Source organism: Leuciscus leuciscus (assembly GCF_965113295.1).
Source record: "Leuciscus leuciscus genome assembly, chromosome: 9".
In the NCBI taxonomy this organism is placed as follows: domain Eukaryota; kingdom Metazoa; phylum Chordata; class Actinopteri; order Cypriniformes; family Leuciscidae; genus Leuciscus; species Leuciscus leuciscus.
In genome coordinates, this window is record NC_138733.1 from 27,524,274 (window position 1) to 27,535,823 (window position 11,550).

An 11,550-nucleotide genomic window follows, 5' to 3' on the forward strand; every position below is an offset into this window, starting at 1 on the left:
CTTATCACACTACAAAAGAAGAAGATAGTATTGTTATAGTATTATAGCCATCATCATTGCATAAAGCATGCTAAAAGCAGTCATTTCTTAAACTCTTGTAGCCTATATAATTCATTAAAATATTGCTTATGCAGCAGCAGCAACCTCTTCATTCAACTTCATTCAACAGTCAATACTTTTATGTAGGAAAATCCTCCTTTATTCTGAATTATGAATAGCATGTCATCATGTGTTATCTGGAGATTTATTTAAAAGTTAGAATTGAATTGATTGTACATTTAGGGCAAAAGCATTGAGGTCAGTTATGCAATGGCCTAATAATGTCACCATTCTTTTGTGTATTAGTGATGTCGTAAAACTATCATATAAAAAGTATATTTAGTATAGTATAAAATTATATATATATATAAAGTGTATAAAATATAATAGTAGCCTATATAATAATAATCTGTTCTGTATAAAATTATAAGTAAAAAAGTTGACTTGTGACCTTTTCAAACCACATTAGAGTTGACTTACATCCGGTTGAAGCTGGTTCATCCTGCATATTCCAGGTTGTGTCCGCACACTGTCTGACACTGCAGTTGTAAAATATATCAGTTTATCCTTTAAATACCACAAAAAGCCAAGAGAAAACAACTCATTCACACTACTGCGGTTTAGCGTGCTTATACTCTGAGCGCAAACTACACAAACACATAAAGTCCATGGATTATCCAAGTTTAGTTTTCGTAAACGCGTGCCATCCAGTCGAAGAACCAGGTTGGTTTTGGATGAAACACTACAGCGTTGAGATTTAATAGCAAAACCATAGTCCGACATAACTTTCGTCTGTTCACTGGATGCTTTCATAGTTAACATTCTGTTGTCAAACTTTGGAGAGTTTTTGAGCAGATGATGATCTTTGGATTCAAATGATTTTTTCCCCGAACAGGACGTTTCAACCCGCGCTGTAACGGACAGAACTCCGGGAATATCCACTCGCTCCCTGTGAAACACGAATCCCCAAAGAGAGCGAAAATAAGACCTGACCGAATCTCCCCCTGTCCTTCCGAGCCCGTAGACTGACGCTGGAGACCGCTTCTTGTTGGCCTGTTTTCGGGCGAGGATATTCCCCTGACACCGGAGAACAGCCGACAGGGCTGAGGCAGAGGGTGTCGAAGCCATCGCAGACTTTCTTTTGGGACTCTTGTGATCCTTTGAAATGCAGTCCTTATCAATATTTCCTTGTAAAATCACTTTTTGATGTAGATAGAAGGGTTAAGAGACCCCTGAGAACGAATCTGACTTTGAATGACTCAATGAAGGCTATAAAGCGTTTACAGGGCTTGCGTCAGATAGGGGTGTTGGTTATTCGCCTGTGGGCAATATCGTGTTCTTCACATGCCCCCCTCGTGTACACAGTGTGCTAATTTACAGCTATTTTAAAAGGAGGATACTAACTATAATTATTAAGAAAATCAATCTACCCAAATTCTCTTAAGACAGCCTACCTCTAGCACAATTAGTAGACTGTGTTGTTGAAAGTAATACATTACAATATTGCGTTACTCCCTAAAAACTAATTGCGTTACGTTACTTTTGCGTTACTTTTTCTCTCCTGGGCTGGCTTGCTTGTTAATAGGCCTAACAACAAAAAAATATCTATTTTTGGTAAATGCAGAGGCCCCTTCACAAATGCAAATTCACAACTTTCAGATGTTCTGGCATTCTGGATTGAAGAAGTTCAACACGCTTACTTCAGCAAAAAAGAAGAGGAAGAAAGAAACACAAACGTGATGTTTATCTAAAGTCATTTTAGCTTATTAGTATGGTTGAAAAGGATCATCGAAGGTCAGCAGCAAATACATTGGTTAATAAAGTGAGATTAAATACATAAAGTATTGTGTAATTTAATTATTGCAGGTTTGTGTAATATTCTGAGTTTGCATCTCACTGTTTATTAATTTTGAGTAATACTGAAAACGATTTTGCAAGTGAGGTGAGTAAATGCTTGTTCATATTTAGAACTAAAATCATCATGTTTACACAGCGCACACAACGCCTCTGCACTTACGATTTCTCTCAACATGGTGACAGGAGAGTTGTCAGTCAATAAATGAGAAAAACAAAGTAACTTGCGCTACTTAATTTGTTTTACCTCAGATATTTAGTTTTAGTAAATGTAAAAGTAATGCTTTATTTTACTAGTTACTTGAAAAAAGTAATCTGATTACATAACTTGTAATGCGTTACACCCAACACTGCAAATAGATAGCCTATCTATAATTGTTTATACACTTTTTTTCCACCTTGTGTATTTACCATGAAAACCAAGAACATAATGTGCATATATTCTATATTTTGAACTGTCAAGAGGACAATCGGACAAGCAGGCCTGGATTTTAGAAGAATAAAATCAGACTTCTTAAACAGTCTAAAACTGTATTGTGAATGCAGTGTACAGAATGTACAGTGGAGGGCATCTGAGCTCACTTTTTGATGGATACCTATAAGGAAATAGAGATTTACTCTGTATAACGTGACACAGAACTGCTAGGGAAACTGACAATTTTGTGGCGCAACACATATTAGTATCCATTGTCCAACAGTGATAGAGATCATTTGCGAGTCTGACTGGATGCATGGCATTGGCATCAACAAAATATACCTGGAATGTTTTGTCCTCATTTTTGTCCTTTTTAGACTGTTATTCTAGCACTTTATAGGTTACTTGGATTTTATTGTTTGTATTTAAGTGCTGTTTTTACTCTACTATCAGAACAGACCTGCAATGCCTTTTTTGGGTCACAAGAACCATCTGTTGCATTGTCATTTTTTGTTTATGGAATTATATCCTTCATTAGTTTTAACCCTTTTTTTATGAAGCTAAAGTCCTGCTGACACATCCTTTCCAATGTGCTTGTAAAATATTAGTATGTGATTCATTTAAGGGATTAGAAGGTGAGGTGTGAGTAAAAGCTACATTGTGAAGCCATAGAATATCAAGTTTAATATTATTCTAAAGCAGATGTTTTCTGATTGCTGCATTGGTTATATTTCTGGTCATTTTCTTTTTTTATTGGTAAACTTATAATTGTAGGTTCACGCTAAAAACTGAATTATACCTTTTAAATTGCAAAGATTATTTTGATGAGTTCTAATATTGTTACGGACATAATCATTACACCAACAGCTTAATATTGTGTGACATTTAAACTGACAATTTTTGTTCCAGGTCCACCACTTCATTTATGAGTTTATTATGTTGGAAAAACTATTTGGAATTTTTATGAGTAATATAAGCTTCAGTCCGTATTTTTTTCCTCTTTGTCGCAGTTATTCGCGGAATTATTACCTTTACGTGGGTTGTGCCTCGGCACGCACAGCGCGGATGAATCCGATGTTTTGAGGAGAATGTGAGGCTGTCAGTCACCGCGCCGGTGTGAATCACAGATTCTACTTTTTGGAAGTATGACCAACATAAGAATTTCCACCGGAAAATGTCATCTGAACAAGTAAGTAACATCCACTTTTGTTCTTACCAACTAAGAGGAAAAAAGCATTGCAGTAAATCGCGCTGATTAAAACGATCGCTTATCACGAACCGTGCAAATTATACTTTGTTCTCAAATTGTTTTAACAACATCAGCATAGAGACAGAGCGCAACGCGTCATAATCTGAAGACCACGCCCACCAAGGGGGGGAAACAAACCAACTGTCTCCATTGACTTTGCATTGCGAGAGGCTGCCTCCTTGTCATTTCTTGCTTCTAACAAAAGACAGAATAATGCCTAAAAGCTGCTGTGTGACAAGGTGTACAGCAAACAAGCTAAGAAACCCAGAAATAAGTTTTAATAAGCTGTTGACCCCAAAAAACGAGCGTTTGAGGACATAAAAGTGGATACAGGCTGGAACGAATGGGTAAATTGTGGGATCCATCCTGACACTCAGTATGCACTAAAAATACACTACGTGTGCAGTAAGTTAAACATTTGGTCACTGGTGAGTCAAATATCCGAATGTCAGTTTTATATATTATATTTCTGTAAGATAAATTATCCTGTGTTGCCGATTACGGTCTCCTCCAGCGGGTGTACGTTAGTTCTCATAGTAATGAGACACGTGACGCTCTGTCTCAACTGCCTGTATCCACTTTTATGTCCTAAACACTCGTTTTTTTGGGGTCGAGAGCTAATAAAAACTTATTTCTGTTTTTTTTTTTAGCTTGTTTGCTGTACACCTTGTCACACAGCAGCTTTTAGGCATTTTTCTGTCTTTTGTTAGAAGCAAGAAATGACAAGGAGGCAGCCTCTCGCAATGCAAAGTAATGGGGAGGGTTGGTTTGTTTTCCCCCCCCGGTGTGGGCGTGGCCTAAATGCGCTCTAATGCCCTTCCGATTTTTATCCTTGTTTTCGCATGGGCCCGATTGCAGTCTCTTTTTTTCTGTTGCCACTCCAAAGTCCGAAGTCTTTTGCATTTTACACTATTGTCGTTTGAACCTTTCTGGATCCGCCATCAAATTGATAAGCTTAATTATATCAAGTGCTGTGAGAAAAGGCTATAAATCTCCACCTCCAACATCTTCACACGCAACACTGCCTAACTAGCCGGGACCCCTTCTTTATGTGTACAGATGTGACGTAATGACGACATGCTCGAATTTCCCGCGGAAATCCACCAGTACCACTGGAATTAAAAACATAATTACAAGCTTGCCATTTTGAATAAAGCTAAGGCAAGCAGATAGTTTTGAACACTGTCTAGTTATGTACTTGCTCAAAAATTTATTTGGGATCATTTTTAACCCAAAAAAGTTACGGAATGCAGCTTTACAAATCTTTACAAAATCTTTAAATGTTTATGCTACAAATTATAGGCTACTAAACTATACTATAATATACTATACTACTTATTATATACACTTATTATCAGTGTAGTTTGTTGGTTGAGTCTTAATTTTTGAGCTGTTATTAATTTTGTTGAGCCAAAAAAAAAAGTTTTTAGAGTGTATATCACTCAACCAGAAAATGGTCTAAAACTTTTATTATTTTCCACTTTTTTTCCTCTCCCCATTTGTGCAAATGAATAAAAAACTATGAACATACATTATAATTATACATATAAGTGTGTATTATTTACATTATGTGCAGCATAATTCAAATTATTATACATTTCTAATAAATGTCTTTCCAACATGAGAAAGAACATTTATGAGCTTACATTTGTGTTGTCATGTACATTTTCAGACTGATATTATCTGCATTGGTGAGTTGTCACATTTTTGTCTTTCCGCGCCAATACCACAAACCATATAGATTCAAAATACCTTACAGTACATTGAAAAAAACATAATTCTTCATGAAATCAAATGGGATAGTAATATTGTACAATAGTATTATTACTTTATATTATCCAGCCCTTTTAGAAAAAAAACCTAAATTGATTCATAGTTTAAAAAATTAATCACTGGTCAGATAGACGTCATCATTGCCTCTTGTTCTTACAGACCTTTGCATAATAATGACTCAGTCTGTGTAAAATATGTCCATGCTCAACAGCCTTCAGTGTATGATATGTTCAAGTTTTTCCAGTTCATTCCAATCGAGCCTGTCTCAAGCTTCTTACACAAAAGCAAACAAAAAATGCTATTTTGTGTTCAATGCAACAGGCTCCACTAAGAATCTAGCTTGTTTGCTTTGCCCGTCATCCTTCTTGAGTGCTGTGTGTTTTCATCATCCCTTAAGGCAATGGGCCTGGAGAAGTTTGGTTCAGGGTTGGGTGGTTTGTATTTGGTTTATTATGCATAAAGGGCATCACCACAAAGGTGAAGATGCCGACCAGCATCAGAGCCACAGTGATTATGATAATGGCTCCAAGTACGGCATAATAGCACTGATTGGAATACATTAACCTTCTCATGCGACCCCTCATCCTGCTGGGCGGTCTTCCCACGTCGATCATAGTCGCCTGGCCCAGACCTTCCTCCATGACTCCAAGTGGGTTATTACCGACCTGCTCCTCTTTCTTCTTTAACACCGGCAGGTTTAAGCTGGTTTTCATAAAGCTGTTTGGTGGAGGATTCTTAAGGACGAGTTTGCCCTTGCTGCGTTTAAAGCGCACGGAAAGCGCCCTTTGCATGTCGGCCGGAAGTTTCCGGAAGATGTCTTCGTTATTTCCCAGGTGAGGCAGATCTCGGCCGTGTCGGATTACCGTCTGCTCCCGACAGATGGGGCAAATCAGCATCTTGAGCTCGGGAGAATTGACGTTGATTCGTGCCAGGCATTCCAGGCAGAACGTGTGTCCGCAGGAAAGCAACTTGGGAGTCTTGAAGATGTTGTCGAAGCTGCAGAAGCACACAATGCACTCGGTGTCTTCCAGTTCGTCTCTGGGTTGCTCCGTCTGGTTGTGTCCGGGCTCGTGGTCGTGTTCTCGCCTCCTTCCCTCCTCGCTCCGACCCCGTTGGTGCTTAACGCCCTCCTTCCGGTCCCGTTCTCTACCCCGGCTACCTTCACGACGCCGGTTTTCCGCTTCATTGCTGCGGCTTCTCCTAAGAGGCTTGTCGGGCTTCTGTCGTCGCTCTGAAGGTCCCTGGTTGAAGCTGCCCTTGCTTGTCGGCTTGACGTTGGTCCCTTTTTTGGTGCCCTGGGGTTTCTCTTTGCCGTCACTCATTGTGTAGAGCCTTGGATCCACAGGAGCGGATTAAGAGAAAATGGAAGTGTCGTAAAGAAAAGCCTGCAAGGGGACATGAAGCAATACACTATCAGTCTAGATTACAAATACAATCGATGGAATTTATATTCAACAGGCACATGATTTCAAAAAGTGCTGCATGACCTTGTAGAAGAACGAACTCAGGTCACCAAAGTGTACAGCTATGCAAGTCAAAGGTGGAGATCGTAAACTGAAGTTTTCCATTAGCAGTCAAGTGTGATGAGAACATTGCTTGTTACAGTGGTTATTGCTTGCTTTTCTTTGTATTCTATTATAGGCCTTGAATGGCCTTGAGTTTGAAATCGACCCATATAAACCCAAATTTCTAAGGCCTCTAAATGATCAACATGATCAAACCTTTGCTAAAAAAAAAACCCTATAGTGCACAACGTGCTTCCATGTCATCTCATTGATAGTTTATCCTTTTCCCTTTTAGTATCATTTTAAAAACGCTCCCCTTCAGGTTGTGGTTCACGTGTCTTTTTGCTTTGAAATCTTTAATGATTTTTGTAAAGTAAGCGTAAGAATAACTTTTATATTGTTAGTAATATTTCAAGATGAGCATTTACCGGACTGAAGCAACTTGGTTTACTGGATTATCCATACATACGTTTAAAAAAAAAATCATGTTAAAATGTCAAATATGATATACAGTACATCAGGTTTTTTTGAGGAACGCTTATTTGTACATCTTTCATTTCATTTGACTTTTTGGCCATATACATTTAAGAAACTGCTCCAAATGCCAAATATGACCCTGGATCACAAAACCAGTCATAAGTCGCACGGGTATATTTGTGGCAATAGCCAACAATACATTGTATGGGTCAAAATCATAGATTTTTCTTTTATGCCAAAAATCATTAGGATATTAAGTAAAGATCATGTTCCATGAAGATATTTTGTAAATTTCCTACCGTAAATATATAAAACATTTATTTTTGTGAGTGAATGCAGCACAATCGTGAACATAAATGGACAACTTTAAAGGAGATTTTCTCAGTGTTTAGATTTTTTTGTACCCTCAGATTCCAGATTTTCAAATAGTTGTATTTCAGCCAAATATTGTCATATCCTAACAAACTATACATCAATTGAAAGCTTATTTATTCAGCTTTCATGTGATGTATAAATCTCAATTTCATAAAATTGTTGCTCCATGTGACTGGTTTTGTGGTCCAGGGTCACAAATGGGCAATAAAATGTTGGTTTTTTTCCTCCTCAAGTCAAGTGCGAGCTCCATATTCTCACTATATAGCATAATGTATCAAATATGATACTAACTCAACTAAAAACACATATGCAATTTAAAGGTTCAATAAAATTTTCCATTTTCTTTTTTATTTTCTTTCAGACGATTATTTCATGTCAGGCTTTACAGGGTTTATATAATTCTGAGTTATCTTGTTCCATGTATTACAATGTTCATATGTGATCTTGGGTTAGTAATTAACACAAGGAACAATTGTAAACCTCAGGCTACCATTCTTATTTGCATATTTATGAGGTTGATAACCTTTCAGCGAATTTGGCCTGGTCAATCTGTTTGTAAATTGATCAAATAATACTCATAACCCCAGCAAAGCACAGAGCTGCCAGGTTTGCTTAACCAAGGGTAAACCAGCCCAAGTACTGAGGTATTTTATGAACGCCTGTCGCTAAACAACCTGCCGTTGTATTGTAGCACCATATTGTTTCACATACTATTGGCACCACAATTAAAGGCATAACTAAGGGATAACGTGCTAACCAACTTTCAAATTGACAAGGGTTTTCTCAAATTAACCCAGAATTAGTGTGTAAATCCCATAAGAGTGTTGACCTAAACTTAAAAGCTGACTGTTCAGGAATAGCAACCAGAATATCAAGTTTTTACAAGAAGGTGCAGATCCCAGTTTCATTCTATTTGCTTATAATAGTTAAGCTTTAACTGTGAATCAAGTCAGGAAACTCATGACAAAAAAAAAGGAATGTCTAGCAAACAATTACATTAGTGAATGTGATATTATGAACATGTAAAATCCAGGTTGAATTTAGTTGTTCAGTAATTAAAATAGCCCATGTTTTGCACTCAGTTCTATCTATAAAGGTTATACTAACTGGCCACATAAAATACAATCAAAACCTTTATTTTTAGGAGAATTAACTTTGAGCAGAAAGCAGAACTTGTTCTTTTTCAGAACAATTAATATATTTGGACTAAATGACTTCCCAAATTAAAAGCACACACCCACAGGTTTAGCACAAACCAGATCAAGTCAGTTGAGACTTGTCACTTAACTATGACAATAACACACCCTTCATTTAGGATCAAGGCTGGTTGTCACACTTTTTACGTGAGTGAATTTCATGAATGTTTGTCCAGGTTTGTTTGTTAAAGTCAGTTCCTTTTAGGCACATACCTTAAAGATAGAAAAAGATAAGGTAAAACAAAAAAATTAACAGAAGACTTGCTTATGTGGGACATTTTGTCACACTGGAATAATAGAATTAAGTAGCATTTTTAAACAAATGACAAATTAAAACATACAACTTGTGACAAATGCATGCAAAATATTAGCAAAAATATGAATTTTAGTTTGGAGGACAGAATTCACAAAAAAAAAGAAAGAATCAAACTCAAGAGGGTTTCGAGCTAGGTGTATTTCTTTTTAGTTTTTTACTTGCTAAAAAATATGAAATATTCATCAGATGACAGAAGGCATTTAGCAGATTGTGTACATGTTTTTCAGCAAAGTTTTGATTGTGTTGATAATTTAGAGGCCTAATCAAATATGTTACAGTATAGAGTTAAGAATGACCCTTGGTCAATACACAAAACTACTGTCAGAGAGAATATATATTTGTGTAATTAATTGGACTGTTGACTCAAAACCTTATAGTCTTAATAGCCATGTGACAACACTGTAATAAAAAGTTGCTGCCTTACATTTTTAAGTACAATAAACTTGATTATTTAAGTCAAATCACATTAAACTGACTTAAAAAATTGTTGAATCTTGTGTAACAAATTTTTTTTATTTTAATTGCTTAACTTATTTTGACGAGTTAAAGCAATGTAAAAACCTTTGTTGTCATAACTTATAGACCATATCTTTTTCTTTTTACAGTGAACTAGCCCCAGTCTCCATGTTGGACCTGCATTTTATAAGTTAAAATCACAAAAACTTGCAATCTACCTATGAGCTGACGAGCAGTTGAACCCAGATGTTTAGGGGCCTCTGAAGTTTGCCTGGCTCCAGAAGCACATATTCCAGTCTAGGTGTACATCCAACAATGCAATGTGAAAGGTGCGCAATCCAGTCCTTTCTGTCTTCCTCAAAACCTATCACTACGGTTTTCCTCATCTGTTAGTTAACGCAAGCAAAGTATCTCCACCTCTTCTGCATGTTTATCTCTCTCCCTCCCTTCCTTCCTCCTTCTTCTTTTTACCATGTCATACCTGTTAAACCTGTCCAGTTTGAATGTGAGGAATCCACTGACTAATACTTGTGCTTTATTTTTCTGACCTTGAATGAAACCGAATCCACCGAATGCTTCTCAATGCTCTAAATATCTAAATGTCACGCTTGTTCATGATAAACTCACAGCCACGATGCAAACACTGGCAGAATGTTGCTATGCAGTTGGTAGGGTGTTCTGGGTGGTGGCTAGGTGGTTACTTATTAGTCCAAGCAACAAACAAAAAACCCCCACCAAAGTGTCATCCAGGATATATAACTGGAAATATACACCATTTAGATGGGAATAATAGGGAAGTTTAAGATCCCAGGAAGTCGCTGATAAATTAAGTGACTAGGTTAATGCTATTCTCACACACACACACACACACACACACACACACACACACACACACACACACACCCTGATAAGGGATCAGGAAGCACTATCCCATTCCAGCATGAAGAATTTTTGTGTTAAAAAGGTTGATACTGTTTTGTTGTGGTGTGAATCACTTCACTTTATCTCACATAGCCGTTGTACCTTTACTTTTATCCGTGATTAAGTGTTGTTAACACACTATTGTTTCACAGTAAGATAGACGAGCAGAAGAGAAATGTCTAGATGACTGGATAAGCCGTATGCAAAATTCACATGGCTGCACTTGGAGGATCAGATTTCCAGACTGTTTTTAGATTAGAGGGGAGATGTAGCGGTTAATTGTAGTCGCTGGTAGTTTGAACAATGCAAGGTGATCGCCTCAGATAAGTTACCAGTTTGTAAATTAAGTTAAACTAGCTTGTTCTGGCTGGTGTTTACTACGTAGGAATGTTTGATGGTTTGATGGCTAATACATTTGATTTCGTACACATCTTTTTCATAATATCTATTTACGTCCGGTTGGGGTTTGGGTAGACCTTTATCCGATTTTTTTTTTATAGTTACGCTCACATATCGCATCTTATGCAGCATCTCACGCATGGCATGGCTCAACTAAAAATGTGGTACATTTTTAAAAACATTTTTAGAACTTTAAAAAAATACAAAATTCCACTGCCGCGTCTGTTTATAAATGCAGAATCGTGTTCCGTGTGAATGAAACGGCCTAAAGTCGGCATGAAACGGATAGTGCGATAGTTTCTTTCCCATTATGATGTACAGTACAGGCCAAAAGTTTGGACACATTACTATTTTTAATGTTTTTGAAAGAAGTTTCTTCTGCTCATCAAGCCTGCATTTATTTGATCAAAAATACAGAATTTTTTTTTAATATTGTGATATATTATTACAATTTAAAATGATTGGTTTTCAATTTATTATACTTTAAATTATAATTTATTTATGTGATGCAAAGCTGAATTTTCAGGATTATAACTCCAGTCTATCACATGATCCTTTAGAAATCATTATAATAT

The 11,550-nt window shown here is 36.9% G+C and overlaps 1 protein-coding gene across 1 annotated transcript; it reads right to left on the reverse strand.

Annotated features, from left to right (window-relative positions):
• Nucleotides 1-5,009: 5,009 nt before the first annotated feature.
• Nucleotides 5,010-10,295, reverse strand: rnf183 (ring finger protein 183). The gene is made up of 2 exons (XM_082180808.1): nucleotides 9,874-10,295; nucleotides 5,010-6,715 (listed from the first exon to the last, which is right to left on the reverse strand). Exon 2 carries the CDS (start codon nucleotides 6,650-6,652, stop codon nucleotides 5,723-5,725), a length of 930 nt encoding a protein of 309 aa, XP_082036934.1. The 5' UTR covers nucleotides 6,653-6,715; nucleotides 9,874-10,295; the 3' UTR covers nucleotides 5,010-5,722.
• Nucleotides 10,296-11,550: the final 1,255 nt, after the last annotated feature.